The 24545-nt window shown below is 37.0% G+C and overlaps 2 protein-coding genes across 5 annotated transcripts in view; one reads left to right on the top strand and one right to left on the bottom strand.

Annotated features, from left to right (window-relative positions):
* Rabgap1l (RAB GTPase activating protein 1 like) overlaps window positions 1-24545 on the top strand; it is a 659411-nt gene that overhangs the window by 168424 nt on the left and 466442 nt on the right. The window lies entirely within an intron of this gene.
* LOC130874398 (heat shock cognate 71 kDa protein-like) lies at window positions 6821-9017 on the bottom strand. Its single transcript, XM_057769689.1, has one exon. It carries the CDS (start codon window positions 8941-8943, stop codon window positions 7003-7005), a length of 1941 nt encoding a protein of 646 aa, XP_057625672.1. The 5' UTR covers window positions 8944-9017; the 3' UTR covers window positions 6821-7002.

Raw genomic sequence — 24545 nt, forward strand, 5'->3', positions numbered from 1 at the left:
AGAGAAACCTTTTACCAATGCTCAGATTAAAGAAGGCTCCGGCCTCAGACTGCCTAAACTGCACTGTGTCTCCACCAAACCTCAGATTCCACACTCCAGTGAGTTCCTGTCTTTTTCCCTTTATATTCCTCTTTCTGCCCAACCATATCGTTTCTGTCTCCACCTCACCAGTTCTAGAATTAAAGGTGTGTGACTCCCAAACACTGGGATTAAAGGTGTGAGCAACTGCCACCTGGATATTTGTAGCCCAGGGTAGCCTTGATCTCACAGAGATCTGTCTGTCTCCATTTCCTGAGTCCTGGAATTAAAGGTGTGTGCCACCCCTCCCTGGTCTCTAGTTGCTTAGCTTTGTACTCTGATCTTCACTCAAGCTTTATTTATTAAAATACAAATAAAATATTACTACAAACAGTTTTCTTTACTTTTTGAAGGAACAGAGAAAGTGTTTATTTCTTTTAAATATTTAGTGTCTTTCAACTACCTTCTTAAGCCAGTCAGCCATTTTACAAGGTTTAAATGAATAGGTAATATGTAAATACACTTACTCTACCACATGAAAACTGGGAACATATATTCTGAGAGTAAATGCTTGAGCATTGCAGTTATTTCAGTCCCAAGTGTGCAGATTCCACAAGGTCAGGTTACCATTGAACCACAGTACAATATGTGACCTCAGTCCCCAACCACAACAAGCATTAATATAGCTGTGATCTTTTTGTCCTTGTTATTTACAAAAACAAATGGAACATTAGACATTTTTACATCTATACCAATAGATCATATTGTATCACCTAATAGAGACTACTAATCTTTTAAAAATAATTTACTATTTTTAAATAAAACAAGTTTATTTATTTTTATCTTTTCGTAAGATTTATTTTTATTTTCAATTATTTGTACCTGTATATACTTGTATGTTGCTGTGTGCATATGAATGCAGGTGCCTGTACAGGCCAGATGTCATTGGATTCTCTTAAACTGGAGTTGTAGGCAGTTGTGAGCCACTTTATGTGGCTCTCATCTTTTGGATGATTAGAATGCTATTCTTAACCACTGAATGATTTTGCATATCCCTCATCTGTCTTTTGAAGAAGAAAGATAGGTCAAATATTGGGTAGATTACTACCTTACTTAATACTGCTTGTTATTAGTGAAAAAGTTTTAATGTTATTCCAATCATAAAAAGTACACTTTGTAAAAAACATTTTTTTCACAAAGAGTATAGAAATCTCTTGCTCTTAGTCAAAATTTCAAGTCATAACACTTTTGTGACAGGAAGTACAATAGTATATTTGATTTTATTGTCTTCTCTGCATCATTGCTAAGGAGCATGTAAAGGTGGATAATAACATATTTCTGAAAATGTTTGCCTGTTTTTCTGTATTAGAAGTAGATATGAGACAGCAAGTGCTTGTAGTCAAGAGTGCAAGAATATGTTTATGTGCTTTGGTGGTGAATGCATCTGAACTTAGCACCACTCAGCTAAAAGAACACAAACACCCAAAGGGTTTTCATAAGAAGTGCTACTTGTTTTGTGCTTAATTGTCATGATTCAGCATGTTAATCTCTTATTTTGGTGCAGTTAAATTTTCCTCTCTATTAAGGGAATGGTGAGATTTCTAAGGTCAACTAATCAAATAATTCAGTTTGAGCAGAATTTCTTTATAGAAAAACCCTGAGAGACCATAGATTGCATGGGAAAGAAGGATTATGATGAAGACATGACTTTTAAGAAAAAGTGGCCTGTAATTTAATTCTGTAGAAGTAGAATTTAAAGAGACAGATTGTATTTGGAGGTATTCCCATTAGGGATAGCACTTGTTTTAGGTGTGCTTTGTGAAACCACCATACGTTAAAGCATATGATCGGCTGTTTTACCATACACTTGCCTCTTGTTTTTTTATAATCTTCAAAATTATATGTCTCAAAGTAGCTATGTGTAGCGATGTCATTGTTTCACAAAATAAGGCAAAGGTAATGTGCTTTTAGTTCCTCTCTGGGAATGAGGAGGAATCAAAACCCAGGGTCTTGCATATACTGGGCAAGAACTCTGCCATTGAGTCATACCTCCGGTCTTTAATTGATCCCCAACTTTTTGAGGAACTGCTATATTGATTTCCATGGTGATTGTATAAGATTGCCCTTCTACCATCAATGGAGGAGTGTTTCCCCTTCCTCCACAGTAGATGTGGATCAGCATGAGCCATCATTTGGATTATTGATCTTAGCCATTCTGACAGGTATAAGATAGAGTCTCAATGTAATTTTGATTTGCATTTCTCTGATGGCTAAGGATGTTGAACATTATTTTTAAAGTGCTTTTCAGCCATCTTGAGTTTCCTCTATTGAGAATTCTCAGTTTAGCTCTGTACCCCATTTTTAATAGGATTATTGGATTTTTCTATTTATTTTCTTGAATTCTTTATATAATTTGTATAATAATCCTCTATCAGATGTGGACTTGACAAAAATTTTTCTCATTCTGTAGTCTGTTGCTTTGTCCAGTTAATGGTGTTCTTTGCTGTACAGAAGCTTTTCAGTTTCATGAGGTCCCGTTAATAAATTGTTGATCTTAGTGCCTGCACTAATGGTGTTCTGTTCAGAAAGTTGTCTCCTGTGCTAATGCATCCAAGGCAATTCCCCACTTTTTTTTTCTGTCAGCTTCAGTGTTTCTGGTTTTATACTGAGGTCTTTGATCCATTTGGAGTGGAGTTTTGTGCAGCAGAAAGTACCAGCTGACATGAGTTTGTATCAGATTCTCTGTGTATACATTATAGCTTTGAGTTTAATATTTCTATGGGACTTCTGGATGAGTGAAGGAATGGGTCTGATTTTTGAACTCTTTTGGTGGTCTCTTTTCCTTCTGTTGGTTTGCCTTGTCCTGCTTTAATGTGATAGCTTTTAAATCATTATATTTTATTATGTTTGGTTGTTATCTCTTAGAAGATTGTTCTTTTAAAGTGAGGGTCAGAAAGGGAGTGGCTTCAGATGGCAGGATAGAGGAGGAAGTAGGAAGCAACTGGGATGAGTAGAGGGCAGGGAAACTGTAATCAGTATATACTGTATAAGAAAGAACTTTGTGTGTGCGTGCGTGTGTGTGTGTGTCTCTCTCTCTCTCTGTGTATGTGTGTATGTGTGTGTGTTTGGTCTCCTACCCACCCCCTCCCTCCCTCCCTCTCTCCCTCTCTTCCTTCTTTTTTCTTTTTTTCAAAACAGGGTTCCTTTGCTTAGATCTGATTGTCCTGGAACTTTGTGCACCAGGCTGGCCTCTAACTCCTGTAAATCTATCCTCCTCTGCCTCCCAGCTGCTGGGACTAAAGTTATATGCCACCATACCTGGCTGGAAAATAATATTTTTAATAAAAGGGGAAATTTAAAAAAATAATTAGAAAGTAAGACATACAGAGATTTCTATAGACTCTTGAGCCCATAGAAGAATTATTAAATGGGAATAACAAAAATATCAATGATAATGAAGAAATATTTTAAATGTAGGTAGAAAAAAATCTTCTAGTTCAAGGATAATCATATGCAAATGCATAGAAAACAAAGAGAACCAGGGTTATCTGATACCCTGTTATCTACTGTGCTACTAATTCTTCACACTTTATTCTTTAAGTTTATGGAGCAATAAGCCCTTCTTTTGTTTCAGACATTTTGCCAAGCTATGGTTACAATATAGTCTAGTAATACCTATACCTACACTTGCGTAATTATCAAGCCTGTAGGGGAAACAGTCAAACTGAAAAATATCATGGTTAACTGCTATGGCTTGCTGTGAGCCAAGTGACAGGAACACACAGAGATTGAATCGGCCAACTCTATAGGATGCTGGACATCCTGAGTTAATAGTTTGGTGTTGTTTCTAGTGCTTTTGTATGCCCTCTTCAGTGACTCTCACAGTTTCAGTGATTTGATTCTTCTTTTCTTCACATGAACTCACTGTAGCCCTGGCTGGTCTGCAATTTATTATGTAGGCCAGACTTGCCCTGAACTTAGAGAGATCTTCCTTCTTTTCCTCCTCCTCCACCGCCTCCTTCCTTCCTTCCTTCCTTCCTTCCTTCCTTCCTTCCTTCCTTCCTTCCTTCCTTCCTTCCTTCCTTCCTTCCTCCCTCCCTCCCTCCCTCCCTCCCTCCCTCCCTCCCTCCCTCCCTCCCTTCCTCTCCTCCTCCTCTTCCTCTTCCTCCTCCTCTTCCTCTTCCTCCTCCTCCTCTTCCTTTTTTTTTTTTTTTTGCTTCCCAGTTGCTGCCTGGCTAGTGATGTGATTCGTATTTTTACAATTTAAGAAATAGGAGTCATATTTGAACCCATTAGGTTGAAAAGTTTAAAAAGCTATAGACCATTAACACTTTTTTATTTATAGTAAGTTTTGGAAATTATAATTACAACACTTACCTCTTTTCTTTTTTCCTTCCAACCCTTCTCATGCATGACCTCTCTCATGGCCTCTTCCTTTAATTGCTGTCACACACACTCCTAAATACATAAACATAACCTGTTTAGTAATATAATCTCACCTGTGTGTATATGATCTTAGATCTGACCGCTTGGTATTGGATAGCTAATTGGGGGGCCCTTCACTCTTCCCTGGGAAAGACCATTTCGCCCTCAGCATTCCCCAGCATGTTTGTAATTGGGAACTCAACGCGCTTTCTCCTGTTACTGTTAGTTTCCATCTGTTGGTGTCATTGTTATTCAGGTCTTATTGGCAGCAGTGTTGATTAGACTTCATAGGTACAGCCTCACATAGTCTCACAGCAAACTTCCTGTCCCTCTGGCTCTTACAATCTTTTTGCCTTCCTCTTCCATAATGATTGAACATTAAGTGCAAGAATTGTGTTGAAGATACATCAGTTGCTACTGGGTACTACATGATCTCTTTTCTCTTCTTTTTTATTGTTTGTGTTTTCTGTATGATGGTCTCCATCTGTTTCAAAGAGAAATTTTCTTTATGAGGCATGTGAACCAAACTCATCTGTGGATATAGGGATATGTATATAGAATGTAGTTATGAATTATGCTGATTTGGTACTGTGGTATTGTAGGTTCTCTTCCAAGATCCACGAGTTTGCTAGCCTAAGGTGGTTGACTAGGCTTCAGGTAACAGACATCATTTAGTGTTATTAAACGGGCTTTACTGCCTTTGGTCTGGTATAAAGATTCTTTAAAAATAAATAATTAATTGTTAAATGATAAGTCAAGGAAAAAAAGCAGGCTCTTTCTTCTTCCTAATGTGCAGATGTTCATGAAGATTTATAATTAATGAAGGCCTGTTCTGTACTCATGTGAAGTGTGCATGAGCCTTCTGCGTGAACCAGTAGAACAGAGCTGAAGCTCCTAACTCTATGCTTCTTTCAAGATGGGTGTGTTTGTTGTCTGTGAGAATAAACTTGGATTTTCACAATGGTCGAATGTGATTTGCCATTCCTGCCTGTGATTTTCAGCCTGGGCCAAGGGTAACACTGCCTGTGAGGAATTCCCTGAGAGTTATTAACCACCCTTGTCTGAAATCATTCTTCAGAAACTCATTATTACTGAGACTTTCATTATTGCTTGCTTAACTAGCATTCTTCATAACTTTTGAGGCGATCTCAGAGGATGTCTATCGTTTGCCCCTATATAAACAAACAAGTAGAATTCAAAGCTTTTGGAATGATGATGAAGTCTTAGTTACTGGCATGAGGAACCACTGAGTAGTAGTCACGTTTTCACATAGTCTGAGCCATTTGTTGTGGGGGAGGCTTTGTATATTCTGGGGCAATTTGAATGTTACATCTTATTGCAGAATTGTATGTGCAATTCTGTAATTATATGACATATATGATACAATTGATAAAATCCACTAATTAGTTCTTAAGAAAAATAAGAAATACTAGGTTGTGGGTTCCAGCTTTTGTAAAAGTGATCAAATCTGTAACATTTGTACCATTAAAACCATAGCATAGCTAACAATAATCTTTCAGAAATGACAATCATTAGCATTTTTCCTACCACTTGAATTTTTATCTTTTACTTCCAAATGAATATTTTGTTCTAAAAGTACATGTGCGTAAACATACAGGTACTTTGTGTTTAAAGAATTTATATTTTATTGTTTGATAGAACTGATTTTGAGCCACACATCTCATTGGAGCAAATTTTTGATCTTCTGAGCTTCTGGTATTTGTAGATTATGCATGATGATAGCTGCTACTGGGATTGTGCAAAATAAAATGATGAACTGTTTGCCACATATTAAGTGGTTCTCTGGAACCATGCATAGCCACACCCAGAGATATGTTTCCATGGTGATTCTAAATGATGATAAACTATCTGTGTTGCAGCCTCCTTTTCTCTCTCCTCTTCTGCTCTCTCACTCTTTCCTTTTCTTCTTTCCTTCTTTCTACCATTTACCTTTTTTTTTTGTCATAGTAGGGCTTCTACCTATGATACTAAGCATTCCAAATTAACCTCTCTCATTTTTGATTTCTTTATAAAATACGATCTCACTTTGTTTTCTGTGCTGTTCTCAAACTTGGCATTTTCCTACTTTTAGTTGAAATTGGAGGCATGCTTCAATATGCCTGGCTCCTTATCCTTTTTTCTTATGGTTAGAGTTTTGTCTGTGTGGGATGCCGAGGATGAAGTGAATTTACTACTTGAGTGGACCAGGGATAACAGAGGAGAGAATGTCTGTGACAGGAAACTGGCCAGCTACATCTTTTATTCATAGACCAACTTGTTCTTTCTTTCTTTTTTTTTTTTTCCAATTTAAATATTTTTATTAGACATTCCATTTTCCACCTGTTTTATTAAACATTGCATTTTCCACTTAAGGATACAGTGCTTATAAAGTGCAATGCTTACTTCACTCCCTGTGCACATGTTCCATGTTCAAGTATTGAGAATGCCCAGTAAATTTATTGTAGCAGTTTGAATTTGAAACCGCCATGTAACTTGCTAAATTTGGGTCCTTCAAATGTTTCCCTGTGGAACAAATGCTACACTTCTACTTGGATTGACTTAATCCACCTCTTCAATGGTGGGCCCTGAAGAAGCACCACCAGATGGAGGAGCTCCTCCACCAGGGAAGCCGCCAGGCATTCCTCCAGGCATCCCACCAGCAGTCTGGTACAGCTTGGTAATGATAGGGTTGCAGACCTTCTCCAGTTCCTTCTGCTGGTGTTCAAATTCTTCCTTCTCTGCAGTCTGGTTCTTATCCAGCCAACTGATGATCTCGTTGCACTTGTCTAGGATCTTCTGTTTGTCCTCATCATTGATCTTTCCTTGAAGTTTCTCATCTTCAACTGTTGCTTTCATGTTGAAAGCATAAGACTCCAGAGAATTCTTGGAGGAAACCTTATCTCTCTGCTTTTCATCTTCAGCTTTGTATTTCTCAGCTTCCTGGACCATGCGCTCAATATCCTCCTTGCTCAAGCGGCCCTTGTCATTGGTGATGGTGATCTTGTTCTCCTTGCCTGTGCTCTTATCTACAGCAGAAACATTGAGGATGCCATTGGCATCAATGTCAAAAGTGACTTCAATCTGGGGAACACCACGGGGTGCTGGAGGGATGCCTGTAAGTTCAAACTTTCCAAGCAGGTTGTTATCCTTGGTCATGGCTCGTTCACCTTCATACACCTGAATGAGCACACCTGGTTGGTTATCAGAGTAGGTGGTGAAAGTCTGAGTCTGCTTGGTAGGGATTGTGGTATTGCGCTTGATGAGAACAGTCATGACTCCACCAGCAGTTTCAATACCAAGGGAAAGAGGAGTGACATCCAAGAGCAGCAAATCCTGAACATTCTCAGACTTGTCTCCAGATAGAATGGCTGCCTGGACAGCTGCACCATAAGCAACAGCTTCATCAGGGTTGATGCTCTTGTTCAGCTCTTTTCCATTGAAGAAGTCCTGCAGAAGCTTCTGAATCTTGGGGATTCTGGTAGAACCACCCACCAGGACAATATCATGGATCTGAGACTTATCTAGTTTAGCATCTCGAAGAGCCTTTTCTACAGGGTCCAGAGTACCCCGGAACAGGTCAGCATTTAATTCTTCAAATCGAGCACGGGTAATGGAGGTATAGAAGTCGATTCCCTCATAGAGAGAATCAATCTCAATACTGGCCTGGGTGCTGGAGGAGAGGGTGCGCTTCGCCCGTTCACAGGCAGTACGCAGACGCCTGACAGCTCTCTTGTTCTCACTGATGTCCTTCTTGTGCTTTCGTTTAAACTCAGCAATGAAATGGTTGACCATCCTGTTGTCAAAGTCTTCTCCACCCAAGTGGGTGTCTCCAGCTGTTGATTTGACTTCAAAAATTCCATCCTCAATTGTGAGGATGGACACATCAAAAGTACCACCTCCCAAGTCAAAGATCAGCACATTCCTTTCAGCTCCAACCTTCTTATCTAGCCCATAGGCAATAGCAGCAGCAGTCGGCTCGTTGATAATTCGAAGGACATTGAGGCCAGCAATAGTTCCAGCATCTTTTGTTGCCTGCCGCTGAGAATCATTGAAGTAGGCTGGCACTGTGACCACAGCATTGGTAACCATCTTCCCCAGATAAGCTTCTGCGATCTCCTTCATCTTAGTAAGAACCATAGAGGACACCTCCTCTGGGTAGAAGCTTTTTGTCTCTCCTTTGTACTCTACTTGGACCTTGGGCCTGCCTGCATCGTTCACCACCATGAAGGGCCAGTGCTTCATGTCAGACTGTACAACGGCATCATCAAACCTACGTCCGATCAGACGTTTGGCATCAAAAACTGTGTTGGTGGGGTTCATCGCAACCTGATTCTTCGCAGCATCCCCAATCAATCGTTCCGTGTCAGTAAAAGCCACATAGCTTGGTGTGGTTCGGTTACCCTGGTCATTGGCAATAATCTCCACCTTCCCGTGCTGGAAGACGCCCACACACGAGTAGGTGGTGCCAAGATCAATACCGACTGCAGGTCCCTTAGACATGGTTGCTCGCGTGTAGGCCCGGCTGTGCTGGCGAGGACACCGCACCGATTTCCCCCAGAGCTGGCGCCGCGTTCAATGAGCCAACTTGTTCTTTCTTAAGGAGAAAAAAATTCAGTAGCAGTTGGTTTGTATTAGAGCTAATACATATACTGAAGAACTCAGAAAGTGGATGTCATATCTAGGTAATGTCACAAAAGAATATTTAATTGGCCATTTAGGGCCAATTAAACTGGCAATAACTCCCAGTGTCTATAAAATATGCTTGGATACAATCATATTGTATGCCAGGTATTGTGAAGGATGGTGATGTATTAATATTTTATGTCAACTAACAAAAAATGTCATTTACTGGTGGAAATAAAAACATGGAATTGTAAAAGATCAGCTCAGTTTTATAAATTTGTCGTTAAAAAAGCAATAACCCATATCACAGGGCAAAGTTGTAAATAGTTGCAATATATTATTTGGGTTGTTGATACCAAATATCTTTTTTGGAAAAATAAGTTAAAAAGCAAAAAGCAATCAGAATAGTGACCTGCTTTATGATTCTGTTGTATGTTTGCTTCTTTCTTTCTTTCTTTCTTTCTTTCTTTCTTTCTTTCTTTCTTTCTTTCTTTCTTTCGAACTTCTAATTTATTGCTTAAAATTGGAACCAGTACAAATTCAAAGCAGAGTGAAATATATGCTTCTTTCTTGAGGCACTGGATGGGCAGCTAAACCCTCACTGTTTATGATCCTCAGATTATTGGCATACTCAGAGTAAAGCCTATTTTCACTCTGGTGTCTAGTGTACTAATTTTGTAAGTAGCTTTTCATAAAATGTCTAGCCAAAGAAAAAATTAACAAAATGTGCTATAATTATAATCCTGTAAATTTTAATGAGAATATATTTAAATTGATACTTTTCTTATTGTTCAATACCATTTACTAAATATTAGATTGAATAGTCAAATTATGGTATTGGTTATGAAGGTTTTTTTTGTTTGGCAAGTTTTTACTAAAGGAAAGCTCCACATGTCATTTCAGGTAAAAAAAAAATTAAAAGTTAACTTTCTAAGAATCTTATGCAGTTTGTTAGTCAAATAACAGTGAACATTGGAATACTCCCAGAGCCAGAGTGGTGCTAAACACACACTGCTCTGCTCTCTGTTAACAGCTTGTCTTGTAGAATGTAACAGAGAGAGGTAGTTCTGGTTGGGTCTGTACATTAGTACTTACAAAATCACTGGCATTTATATCATTATGGTACTGACACAAACATGAATTTTATGAAAGTCACTTTAGTAAATTTTCAGCTCTTTAAAATCTTCTAATGAGTAGCTGATTAAATACAGTGGGTTAGAGAATGAAGAATATTTATTGTGTTGTAGAATATTAATTGTGTTAATTCCTGGAACATACAAATGCTAGAAAGTATAAAAATGAATAAGAATTAGTGAAAGAGTTCTGTTAGAAAATTTGCCATTTAATTCCCCTTTTTTTCTGTATGAAAAGAGTTAAGGTCTCCTGTCACATACTTATTTATATTCATAGTATTTATTTTCCATTGCATAACTTTAAAGATACTTCCTTGGTCCTTATCTCCCTAGGTCTTTGCTTGCATCTCATCTGTAGTGGTGTCTATATGTATAAAAACTCTAAGTATAAGAAATATTAATCTCTGTGCTTACTCTTCAGCAGTTATTATTTCTAAATTTAAAAAGAACTTATGGTTTTGATAAATTTATTGATGTGCTCAATTACTAGAAACAAATATAGTTGTTTATCATTCATACTGCTTTTTTTAAGACAACGTCCCACTTTGTTGTCAATGCTATCCTGAAACTTAGAGCAGAATTACCTCTTAGAGTTTCTGTTCCCAAGTGCTGGGATTATAGGCACGAACCACTATGCTAGGTTTTGCTCTCCATTAAACATTATTCTAGACAGATGAAGGAAACGTTCAGATATTGCATTAGAGTATGTGTGTAGTCTTTTGAAGGAAGGCTTTGATGCTCTCCTTGTGCACCCTACAGTCTGTATTGTTACACAGGATAGCTGTATTTATAGACACACAATGGAAGATAAAAAGAAAGTGATGATACTTTTCTTAAATTTCAAAGATATTCAAAAGCCTGGGATTTTATTCTTGGAGTCCAGTAACTTGATTGGCTGAAATACATTTTAGAACATACTTATGTTTGTTTATACAATGTGGCATGATGGGGCTTTTGTGGCTGGGATCTTGCTTTGGCTTTATTTTTCCTTTCAAATCTGTTTAGATTAAATAGTGCCAAAGTGACAGGAATAGGCATAGAAATTCATGAGGCAGGTACTGAAAATCCTCCTCGTAATTCACACAACAGCATTACATTTCTGTTTGTGTTTTCAAAATTGTTCACTTTTGCACCTTCTTGGTCTAGTGTTTTGTGAAGCTCTTTCTCTGCATCTTTTTTTCTCTTTGTGTCTCTTTACATGCTACTTCATCCTTCCATCCCATCTTCCACTTATTAAATTTCCACATATTCAAGAAAAGCAGTTTTCATTATTTTTGTCTTTTGTCTTTGTGTGTAGTGTATATGATGTGAACACATGTGATGTATGTACATGCATGTGTGTGCACATGTACATTTGTTAGTGTTTGTAAGAGCATGTTGAATATATGGAGGGGACAACACTGGATTGTTCCTTGCCTTCAGCCTTGTTAGAGTCTGAGGTCTCTGCTGTTGTTTGCTGCTGCATATACTCTGCTTGCTGGTCCACAAACTCATAACAGTTTTCTGTTCCCACCTACCATTTCACCATAGGGTTACTGCTGTTAACAGAAGCACCCTCCTAATGCCAGGTTTTATATGGATTCTGAGGATTCTACCTCAGATACTCCTGAGACAAGTGCTTTTCTCAGTAAGTCTTCTCTATACATCTATTTATAGTCTTACATTTGCAGAATTTCACATTTTCTGTGCATTTTTTTCCTTTTAGTTGCAGGACTTCCTGTTGATTTTTGAGCTGTTAAGATAGGCTGTGCCATCATGAATAACTCTTTCTCCTTTTTTGTACTCTATATCCCTAGAGTTTAGCAATAGCCCTTGATAAGTGTTTTGAATGACAAAGTGAATTAAAATCGACAGCTTGGTTCTCCATGATTAATAACACAATAACAAAGCCACAGCAGAAAAAAAAATCCAGAAAAGAGGAATTGGATTTTTCTTTTGCTTTGTTTTTAATTTTTATTTTGTTTTTAAAATTTACCTTCTCTTTTATATTGCATCCTGACCACAGTTTCCCCTCCTTTCCCTCCCCAGACTCCCTGTCCCCAGCCTCCTCTCTAACTCAGATTCACCCTGTCTTTGTCTCCCTTTAGAAAAGAGCAGGCTTCCCAGGGGCATCAACAAAATACAGCATAATATGGTACAATAAGACCAGGCATATCAAGGCTAGACAAGGCAACCCAGTAGGAGGAAAAGGGTCCCATAAGTAGGCAAAAGAGTCAGTGACTGCCACCTTTCCCACTGTTAGGAGTCCCACAAAAACATTAAACTACTCAGGGTAACAAATGTTCAGAGGACGTAGCTCAGTCCCCTAAGGGTCCCTGATCTCTTCTTTATGAGTCCCAGCCAATTGATTCTGTGGGCCATGTTTTCACAGTGTCCCTGACCCCTCTGGAGAGAAGTCAGATTTAAACTTAAACTTTTGAGTTGTTTCATAGAAGACTTCCAAGTTATAGAGCATAGCTGATTGGTTAAAGTCCAACTGCTACTTGAAAAGTTGACTTTTTTTGGGAAACTAGATAGGAGACTACCAGAGGGGAACAAAAGTGCTGAGAAAGACGGGGAAGACAAAATGTGGCAAGTGACATGAAAATGGAAAGTGGGATGATGTAAGACAGGTAAGAAGGGTGGGGAAGAATCAGGAGAGAGAAAACAGTGAACAAAAGTTTTTAGAAAATTCGATAATAAAGCCTGATTCTTTGTAACCTGACACAGTTCTAAAAAGAAAAATTATCTTTTTAATTTGTTCAGTGTTTCCCATTATAATCATTTTTTACTGATTACATAATTGTTCATATATACACAAACACTTTACAATATGACCCTCTTTTGTTTGTTTGTTTGTTTTTTGTTTTTGTTTTTTTTTTGAGACAGGGTTTCTCTGTAGCTTTGGTGCCTGTCCTGGAACTAGCTCTTGTAGACCAGGCTGGTCTCGAACTCCCAGAGATCCGCCTGCCTCTGCCTCCCGAGTGCTGGGATTAAAGGCGTGCGCCACCACCGCCCGGCTATGACCCTCTTTTATAACTATTTTTATGTTGTTTTCTTTTTCCAATGAAGAGAAAAATAAAATGAATTAAAATCAAAAAGATAAATAAATTTAGCAAGATTTGGAACTTTGAAAAATGTTCTGTGAAATTTTGTGAGCTCTTTCAAAAAGATGCTTTATAAATGTTATATTTGGTTATGATTTATTTTATATATTTTAAATTTTTGCTTCACAAATTGGCTTTTGAATTAACTGATATGTTCTTTATCTAGTTTTGTTTGATTGCAGTCATATGTTATAGTAAATTCAATACATAATTTTAAGTAACATTTATACTGTAAGAATTTATTAGTATTCTTGGGTCAGTAAGGTGGCTTATTTGGTATAGGTCCTTGCTGTCAAGCCTAATAAACCAAGATTGGTCCTTGGGTCATACATAATTCAAAGAGAGCTGATTCTTGCCAGTTACCTTTTGATCCAAAAATATGTGCTCCACTAAATAAAATATAATAACAGTTATTGAAAAAGATTGGCCGTGAATTTGAAAGAAAGCAAGGAGGCTATAGGGGAGTTTGGAGTGATCAAAGGGAAGTGTAAAATGAGATTATATTGTAATCTCAAAAACACAAAAAATAAAAGAGGTAAAAACCCTTTAAAAGTGCTTATTAGTATTTTTGATTTAGTTACTTTCCCTTTTATATTTACTGCTTGTTATCTAGTTCTACAGCTTATTTATCAGTAATCTTTCTATTAGGCACATGGTAGATTTCCATTTTTACATACAAGTGTGTTTATTTCTGAGTGATCAAAAGACAAGGTAGAAATTGTTCAGAACTTTTTATTCTTGAGTTAGAATGTCATGGGTATGCATACTTCTTCCCTAAGAGGGAATATTAATTGCTACTGGTGTCAGAATTTCAGTCACTTTTACCCTTTAAGAAGCTGATCTTTGACATGTTTATGAAAACTGCTTAATCTTTTAATAGATGACTAATTTTTTGAAGACAGCATCATGACGCTTTTATCTTTGTATCTGCAAAACCGATGTTAAAAAAGGAACAGTTTTCGTTTGACTCTTAAAAATTTTCTAGTCTAGTATGTAAAAGTAGAACTGAGATTGTAGATGACAAGCTTCTACTAATTATTCTGTGTAGTTCATATTTAGGTATTCTACTAAATAAGTTTTTATTTTATAGTGATTGCTTGTTGTCTTTCTAACTTTACAAGGCCTTCAGATTTTCTTTTCTATAAAGGGTTTCAAAGTTCAGTGTTTGCAGAGTCATAAGTGGAGACTGCATATTAATTTCCTGGCCACCCATACCCAATTAATCACACAGAAACTATATTAATTACAACACTCTTTGGCCAGTAGTTTAGGTGTGTTCCTAGCTAGCTCTTACATCTTAAATTAACTCAATTTCATTAATCTGTGTATCAGCATGAGGCTGTGACTTACTGGAAATATTCCAGTGGCATCTTTCTCCTTCGGCAGCTACATGGCACCTCTTTGACTCCCATGTATATATCTGTTTGAATTTCCTGCCTAGCTTTATTCTGCCCTGCCATTGGCTGAAGCAGCTTCTTTACTAACCAATGGTAATAAAACATATTCATAGCATACAGAGGGGAATCCCAAATCACAGAGTATTTGATTATGTTTGAAAAATGTGAGTTTTATTGAGTTCCTGTATCTGGGCCTGTGTTCAGAGGACTGATTTAGTGCTGAAGATAGGAGTGGTAGCAGTGCTTTTCTGGCATGTGCCTTGAAGACCCTGGGTTCAATAACTTAAGCCAACCCAAGAATCAGAATTCCAAATCTGAAAAGGGATGATCTTTTCCTACGTAGTTTTTAAAATTAAGATTTTATTTTTCTGAGTGAGTTATATTACAACCCAACATTAATTCTTGAAAGATTTTCCCAGATAATGCACACATTCCCTTTGTGTGCTGCAGCTGAAGATGCATGTCTTGATGTTGGATTTTGGATGTCCAAGTCATTTCCATGAAAAGAGCTTTTTCCATTTAAGGCAGAAATAAACTGACCTTAATCCTGATGAAGAGTTGATGTTTATTACCATGAGGAGAATCAGTTCTGGGTCCCAGTGGCACATAGGAGGCTTTTATTAAGTGTTCTGGGACTAATTAATCAGGAAATGATTCTAATTAAAAAGGAAGCTGCTCATCAGCTGTCTGCTTAGAGTATTTCACAAATTGGAACTGTAAGCCTGGGTATTTACACTTCTGTTTCCCTCCCCATTCTTTTTAACTGTGTCTGTCTCCATTGAAATAGAAAATGAAAATATTCTCTTAGTAGGCTACATTTTGTACTAATAAATTTGGATATCAAGTTGACTTCTTTCAGTTGTAAATTTACATGAAAGAAGTAATTTTGCAGTTAGACCAGTGTGGTTGATCCAAAAGACCTTTTAATTTTTATTTATTCTTTATTTCTTATTGCCTTCTTTCTTGCTTATCTATATGTCTGTCTGTCTATCCATCCATCCATCCATCCATCCATCCATCCATCCATCCATCCATCCATCTATCTATCTATCTATCTATCTATCTATCTATCTATCTATCTATCTATCTATCTATATACTATTTGCATCTTCATTCAATGGCTCTTAGTATAATCTAAGTATATTTTTATGTGTTAGTTGCTTTTAATAAGTAGATACAGGTCTGTTAAAATTATAGTCTGTTTAAACAAAGAAAAGTTACTAACTTAGAAGTATCAATTTTTTATATACAGCACATCTGTTGGAAACAAAATACTAAATTGAATAAGAGTTCTGTAACCACAATTCTCACTCAAGTTTGCATCTTTAGGTTTATTTTATTTCCACTGAACAGTAGTTTTGTGAAATTTTGCTAATTTGTGTAATTTAATTTCACATGTATTTGCTTTATTTGTAGTACATGTTTAATGCATCAGTTATTTTATTTAGTCACTGCTGGGATTTATCTATGATGCATCAATTTCCATAATGTTGTGTGATTCACTCTGTTAAAAGTCTGTAGCATGATTTGTGATTGCCGTGAAAAGATGGACAAATGAAGTAATGCAGTTTAAAAGTTGTAAAAGGTCAAATAGAAGATGCAATATCAGAATTGAAAATAGAATCTAGAGCTATTGATAGTTTATCCGATTCCCAGTCTTCTTCTTAATATTTTACATCAAATATTATTAAGGGAATTGTTTTTTGTATTGTAATTAAAGTATAGGCTAGTCAGAATTTCCATCCATAAATAGTATTTTCAGAGACTAAACCATAAGAGGTGACTTTCTGGATTTCTAGGTAGGATCTTTCAAGTGCTGTGGACAACTTGCACAGAGGCATCACTTCTTTGCCTGTTGTCTGGGTTGCTCACAGATGGATACTTAGTGCCTCTTCTCCTTATTGCACATTAGGCATTGGATTGGTGCTGGGTAATGTTCCTAAATGATGTTTAGTTGATTCAAATTTGATATTAATTTTCTAAGACAACATGCCATATGCAGAATCAGCAAGGTTATAAGAATTATTTCCTGATATGTTAAATCACATAATTTTGGACATTCTGAGTCCTTGGATGGTATATTAATAGTTTTAGAGGGTGGTTATGATTAAGGTGCAACTATGTATTTGTATTATGGAGACAGAAACCTGTAAAAATCTCTGTATTAGTTAAGTATCCTTGAAAAATGAGAGAAAATTCTTTCCCTGATGAGTTTAACATTATTTAGGGATTCCATAATGCTTTAGGAACACTGAAAGAATTCTTTAGTCCCATGAAAATACAGTAGCATAATATGTGCCAACCATTATACTAATTTGATGTGATGTATTATTTCAGCTTTGAACACAGACTAAGGTACCTTTCTTTACCAATTGATATCTGTCTTAGTTGTTGGCATTCTACTAGTCTTGTTTTGCTTATATTGAGTTTTAATCATTATTGTGTTTTATCTGTTGCAAGCATGATCGAGACAGATCTTGGTGTTTAATGTTTGCTCATATTACCAGTAGAACTTGTTAAAAACTGAGATTTGTAATGTGTGGGATAGAGTTTAAAACTGTAATTTTTAATAGTCTTGTCAATAATACTATTAGTTTATTGACCATACTTTGAAACAAGGATCTTGATTCTTGCCTCTAAACTATGAAATATTCCTCAACTATTTTGCAAATAATTATTTAGTCAATGAATGCATGTGATGTGGTTGTTTCTAGGTACTTTGGTTTTCAGAAAAATGTGTATGTTAAAAGACATGAGGTGTGCCAGCAAGATGGCTCACTGGGTTAAGGTATCTGCTGCCCAGCCTGATGACTTGAGTTTGGTCTCAGAGACCCACATAGTGGAAGAAGATAGCTGACTCCCTACCATTGTTCTGTGTTTTTCACATGGTGCCATATCAGACTCTCACAAATCAAACAGTAAGAATTAAAAAATTTTAAAAAGTCATAATGTATCTTACCATAGAATATATAGCTTTGGGTTAATAATGTTTTTTCTTATTGTAATAGGGAGTTTGAATTATAATTCATGATTTTTGTGAAAAGATAGATGAGATCATACATCTTATAAACTTAAACACATAAATTTTCTTAGACAAAGATTATTATGTAAACTGGGAACATAATGATATGTGTACAGTCCAAGAATTTAGGGACTAAGGTACTAGGGTTGAGTGGAAGGCCAACTTGAACCAATATTTCAGTACCAAGTCCCCAAAGTGTATTATGTAAATTAATGTAAACTGATAACCATAAAAACAGGTCAAAGACTGTTGTAAGGTTTAAGTTATGATTCTTAAATTTATGCTTTCTGTAACATGTAAGTCACCGGATACTTACTCTTTAGCTATGGAAAATAGGGAGGAAAGTCAGAGCATCAAAGGGGGGGGGGGAGAAGGTGGTTCTCTGGAATGATTTTCTTTCCTGTGTTTTGGTGTCTACTTTCATTTTGCTGCAGGCTTCTCCTTTAGCTCTCAGACTGTATGGAGGCTTTTAGGAGCCTAAGTAACAAGGCTTTTATACAGCCCAAAGTAACTTTTACTTCCATTAATGTTCATTGGTGTATTGCTCAACATATCACCTTCAAAACCATACTGCAAGTTCTTTCACAAAAGATAAGTCTTCTTTTCATTCCTCCTGTAACAGTATATTGAGAGAAAAAGCCTTTAGCACAAAAGAAAGCCACGTTAATTTAACATATTCTGTGATGACAACTGTAGCTTAACACAGAGTTTGAGGTTTATTGGAGCCCTACCTCCTGGCCCCTGAAAATGGAAAATGGGTCATTGTGTGCACAGAAAGATACCTAAACAAGCATTACTCTAGGAAAACTCAGCCAGTGTTTTTCCTGTGGCAATGAAGTGCCACATAACAAATATATTCACTCAAACAGTGTCTTTATTTGTGTTACTTTTTAGAAACTACTCTCTAATAGGTGTGGTTGGGGCTGTGATTTTTTGACAAAAGAAGCAAAAACTATCAAATGGAAGAAAAAGCATATTTAACGATTGGTGCTGGCATAACTAGATATCAACATGTAGAATGAAAATAGATTCATATCTATCCCCATGCACAAAACTCAAGTTCAAATAGATCAATGACCTCAACATAAAGCAAGCCACACTGAACCTCATAGAAGACTAAGTGGGAAGTACACTTGAATGCATTGGAACAGGAGACCACTTCCTAAATATAACCCCGGTAGCATAGACACTGAGAGAAACAATTAATAAGTGGGACCTCCTGAAACTGAAAAAGCTTCTGAAAAACCAAGGACACGGTCAACAAGACAAAATGACAGCCTATAGAACAGGAAACGATCTTCACCCACCCCACATCAGAGGTCTGATCTCCAAAATATACAAAGAACTTAAGAAATTGGTCATCAAAAGAACAAATGAGCCAGTAAAAAAATGGAGTACAGATCTAAACAGAGAACTCTCAACAGAGGAATCTAAAATGGCTGAAAGACGCTTAAGGAAATGTTCAACATCCTTAGTCATCAGAGAAATGCAAATCAAAACAACTCTGAGATTCAATCTTACACCTGTAAGAATGGCCAATATCAAAAACACTGATGACAACTTATGTTGGAGAGGATGTGGCGTAAAGGGAACATTTCTGCATTGCTGGTGGGAATGCAAGCTGATACAGCCCCTTTGGATGTCAGTGTGGCGATTTCTCAGAAAATTAGGAAACGACCTTCATCAAGAACCAGCAATAGCACTTTTGGGTATATATCCAAAGGATTCTCAATCGTGCCACAAGGACATGTGCTCAACGATGTTCATAGCAACATTGTATGTCATAGCCAGAACCTGGAAACAACTAGGTTCTGCCCCTTGACTGAAGAATGGAAAAGAAAAATGTGGTACATTTACACTATGAAGGAGTACAACACAGCAGAAAAAATAATGACATCTTGAATTTTGCAGGAAAATGCTAGAAAACATCATTTTGAGTGAGGTAACCCAGACCCAGAAAGACAATTACCACATGTACTCACTCATAAGTGGTTTTTAAACATAAAGCAAAGAAAACCAGCCCACAAATCACAATTCCAGAGAACGTAGACAATTAAGACAAAAAATAATAAGGACCCTAAGAGACACATACATAGATCTATTCTACATGGGAAGTATAAAAAGACAAGAGCTCCTGAGCATGGGAACTTTGGGAGAGGTTTGAAGGGAAGGGGAGAGGCAGGGAGGGGAGCAGAGATAAATGTAGAGCTCAATAAAAATAAAAAAAACTATTCTCTAGAAGAAAATGAACTCATATTTTTGATATCTTTGATTATTAGCAAATGCATAATGGTTTGATTCTCAAATATGCTGTCTATTAATTACACTGTTGGTTTAGAGGAAATAGAAGTGCATCTTGTCCTTCAGGAAATCTCTAATATTCCAAATGCAGAAGATAATTTAGAAACCAGAGTTAAAGTTTCATTCCTAGTAAATATTTTCGTATTTTATGCTACTTAGTTTTGCTTGACTATCAGTATGTGTTTGGGTTTGTGGACTTAAACCTTATACAGTTTTGAGGGAATTATTTATTGAGAAGAATAATTTTTTTCATGTGTGAGTTATGCCAAAGTAATGATGTAAAAATGTTTTTAGGTAGCACATTTCTCCTAGAACAAAGTGGATATTAACACAAGTTTCATCTTCTGTAGTACCACCCAACAATAAAATTCTTTCTCCTTTCATTTTTCTCTATTTTTCGTTTTCTATTTATTTAATTTTTTCCTCTCATTTTACATACCAATCCCAGTTCCCTCTTCTTCTCCTCCTTCTGCTGCTGCCATCTTCTACCCACCTACCCCCCCCCATCCACTCCTCAGAGAGGGTAAGATAAGGCTTCCCATGGGGAATCAACAAAGTCTGGCACATCACTTTGCGATAGGATCAAGGCCCTCCTCCCTATATCTAGGTTGAACAAGGTTTCCCTCCAAGGAGGATGGGTTCTAAAAAGCCAATTCAAGCTATTCAGTAGGGATAAATTCTGGTCCCATTGTCAGTGGTCCCACAGTCTGCCCCAGCCATACAGCTGTCACCCACATTCAGAGGGCCTAGTTTGGGCCTATGCAGGTTCCCCCGCTCTCAGTCCGAAGTCAGCGAGCTCCCACTAGCTCAGGTCAGCTGTTTCAGTGGGCATCCCCATCACTGTCGTGAACCTTTTACTTACTTTGTGCTCTTCCTTCTCTTTGACTGGATTCTGGGTGCTTGGCCCAGTGCTAGCTGTGGATCTCTGCTTCTGCTTCTATCCGATGCTGAGTGAAATTTCTATGATGACGGTTAAGATAGTCATCAATCTGATTACAGAGGAAGGCCAGTTTAGGTACCTTCGTCACTATTGCTTAGGGACTTAGGTTATCCTTGTGGATTCCTGGGAATTTTTCTAGTGCCACGTTTCTTGCTAGCCCCATAATAGCTCCCTCAACCAAGACATCTCTTTTCTTTCTCTCCCTCTCTGTCCTTCCCCCATACCAGACATCCTTTCTTCATGTTCCCCTCTCCCCTCCTGTTCTGCCCTCTCCCTTCCCTTACGGCCCCCCCCCCCAATTTTCTCAGGAGATCTTGTCTATTTGCCCTTCCCAGGGGGATCTCTGTATATCTCTCTAGGGTTTTCCTTGTTACCCAGCAAATGAATGAAACTAGAAAAAAAATCCTGAGTGAGGTAACCCAAACCCAGAAAGACAAACACGATATGTTCTCACTCATATGTGCATATTAGATGTAACACAAAGGATAACTAGCCTATAATCCTCAACCCCAGAGAAGCTAGGTAGCTTTCTGCTTTTCTCTCTTTTTTCTTTTTTCATTTGAAATGTAATGATATATTTGGAAAGAGCATGGTTTTTATGTTACACTTGAGATTCATCATGGCATTTCTCTGTTATGGTTGCTGCTGCTAGAGGTCTAGACAACAAGAGCCTTCTAGATGAAGGATCTAATTTTTTTTTTCCTGAGGACTTCCTTTCTTACAGTATGTTTTAAAGATTGCAATTAAAGACCTCTTTAGAAAACTTTAATTGTTTCAGATTAAGAACAAGATCCAAATTTTAGTTTTACTGGTCTTGATGTTCTCTATCTATCCCTGGAGATCCTTTTCTCTTTTATCGTTGGCCTTGAACTTGAGACACTATTTTTAGTGCCTCCTATGGTTCAGGTTCATTCATGAATACCTTATATTTGATTTTCTTTATTTGGAAATGTCTGTTCTTAACAAGAAATTTTCACTGGACATAAACTGATAAACGAACTTCCATAACTTTAAAGAAAGCTAGAAGGCTATAGAAAATCATCTTCAGAATGATGAAAAACTATCATCCCCTCCTGGCCCCTCGGTCTGCCCAGAAAATCTCTTCTATTTTCCCTTCCCAGGGAGATCCATGCGTCCCCATACCCTTTATGACCCCCTGTTACCTAGCCTCTCTTGTGAATAAAAAACTTCCATGGCCTTCAGAAATTTTTGTTTTTAAGCTATTCATTCAATTTTTATTAAAACAAAAAAGGCTCAGTACCCCAGATGGCTGTCATGATACTTGCTGTGTGGTGGTCTCGAGATTGTTGCTAATTCCAAGCTGGCCTTAAATTTTCAATCCTCCTTTTGAGAATTTCATACATGAGTACAGTAGTTATATCATTTCCACTTTTCATCCCCCACCAACTTCTGTCACCCCCCAATTTCATAATTTTTTCTTTAATTATTATATAGATACATAGACACACAACATACACGCATGTGTGCATGCACACACAGTCACTGCCTACTGAGTCCATTTAGTGCCTCTAATGTGTATCTGTCTTTAGGGATGACCACTTGCATTGGATATCCTATCAGGGGTGTTCTCATTCCTGGAGAAGATTGACTATGCCTCTCTCAGAAGCCATTTATTGTTTACACCTAATTTTCTGTGTGTCTAAAGCCAAGTATTTCAAATACAGTTAGAAATTGTGCTGGTTTAGCAAGGTGGCAGTGGTAGGTTCTCCTCTAAAGCCGATGACCATACCTAAACCAGGGTGGTTGGCTAAATTTATAGCATCAGGCATGATTTTCTAAGAAGAAATATTGAATAGCTATTAAGTCCAATTAGACAGATATTGGTCACCCCCAAGATTTAAGTGGCACTATTGTGCCTTTGGGGATGTCTTGCTATGCCAGTCATTGTTGTGGTTCATAGGCTTTACAGCTGGACAGGACCATTGATAACCTTTCTCCCTTACCTTGCACTTTCCATATGCATCTTCCACATGCTTCGCATAGCACCTTCTAATGCCATGAGAACCAGTTTTCAGAGAGTGAATTTGCGCTCCTCTAGCTTTACTCTCCCACATGCGAAACATGTCGTGTACAGTTGTGTTGCTGTAACTTGCTTCAGCTGGTTAGCATCTCCTCCGTGAAACATATAGGGTTGGGAGAAGCTGTGACTTCCTCTTTTTCATCCATTAATAAGTGAACTGGAACTTTCCTCTTGCAATTCTAGTGATATTTGACTGAGGTGTGAAAAATACTTGCTACAGACATATTTAGAATTCTATGCCAATTTATATTCTCATGAAAATCTCCCAGAATATTAGGAACAAGTTGGGTAGATGCAGTAGTTTTCTTCTAATAGATTTTTGTAACTTTAAGCACGACAAAAGAACAAGCTCCTGCCTACTATCTTTTTTTTAGACAGTGAGATTTAGATAAGCATTTTCTACAAACACGGCAATGCAACCATGACCTAATAACTTCTATGTATCTAGACTTTTTTTTCATGTTATTTAAAGCTGTCTTGTATGAAATAAAAGTTTTAATGTATAAAGATATCCCAGGGTTACTGGGTAAATGACCTCTCCAAATATTTCTAAAAACCCTTTAAGTCCCTATTTTGCTTACAAGTGAAATTTTAATTGCTATGCTATATATTTCTAATAAACGAATTTATTAAACTAAGTTAATTTATTAAACTAAATTAGTTTATTAAGAACTAATTTAATTTAAAGATTAGAATTATTTTTATAATTAAGTTTCATTTACCTGGAGGAAACTACTAATTGAGTGTTTATTGTAATTGTTTTTGCTTCAATGGCATAATTTTACTGCGTGTTACGATCAATTAGCCAACATATCCTCATGAAGGTCTCTTAAGAAATACAGCTTGTTTAATACCTTTGCTCTTGAACAACACAGTAATTTCCCTTTCCTTTGGAGCATAAAGATGTTCCCAGCCTACTCAGTGCCATGCCAGGGCATAAAATCATCTTGACAGAAAGCTCTAAATTATAAATAGTCACACAATGACATTCAGCTTGGGCGGTGCATTTTCAAAAGGAGTTATTAAGCAAAATGTCATTTCAACCCATCACTAGAACTAGAATACCGTACATTTTTTCAGCCATTTTTTGGTACCAAGATAGTATTTGTAAACTTGAACATTTAAACAGCACTGTGATATGTACATGTATAAAATCACACAAAGCTACTAGATAAATGGCTTATAGAGTTTTATACCATTGTTAACATTTTAATTAATAACTTTTTCCTAAGAAGATCACTGAAAACTTAGGATTAAAGAAGGCAAAATTAGAATAAATTTGTTTCTGATGTCTTAATTAGCTTTTGTTTGTGGTTATAGCTTCTAGCATCTCCTCACAGTTTAAATACAGTGTGCATTCTGATTTGCTGAGCCAAGGAGTTTGGCTGAAGAGTATAGAAACAGAGAGCAGAGAGTGATTTATTATTTTTTTGAAAACACTTTTCTAATAAAAAATAAAGCAGACTTCTTTATTGTGTCAGTAAAACTGTCCCATTAGGAATTTGTCTTTTGCTTGCTTTCTTCCAGTTTCTTAGAAGGTCGCCTAACAACTTGGTTTT

Source organism: Chionomys nivalis, chromosome 5, assembly GCF_950005125.1.
Source record: "Chionomys nivalis chromosome 5, mChiNiv1.1, whole genome shotgun sequence".
Classification (NCBI taxonomy): domain Eukaryota; kingdom Metazoa; phylum Chordata; class Mammalia; order Rodentia; family Cricetidae; genus Chionomys; species Chionomys nivalis.

What these genes read in the sequence shown, in the direction of transcription:
- LOC130874398 (XM_057769689.1), bottom strand. Translation starts at nt 8,943, where the DNA reads ATGTCTAAGGGACCTGCAGTCGGTATTGATCTTGGCACCACCTACTCG.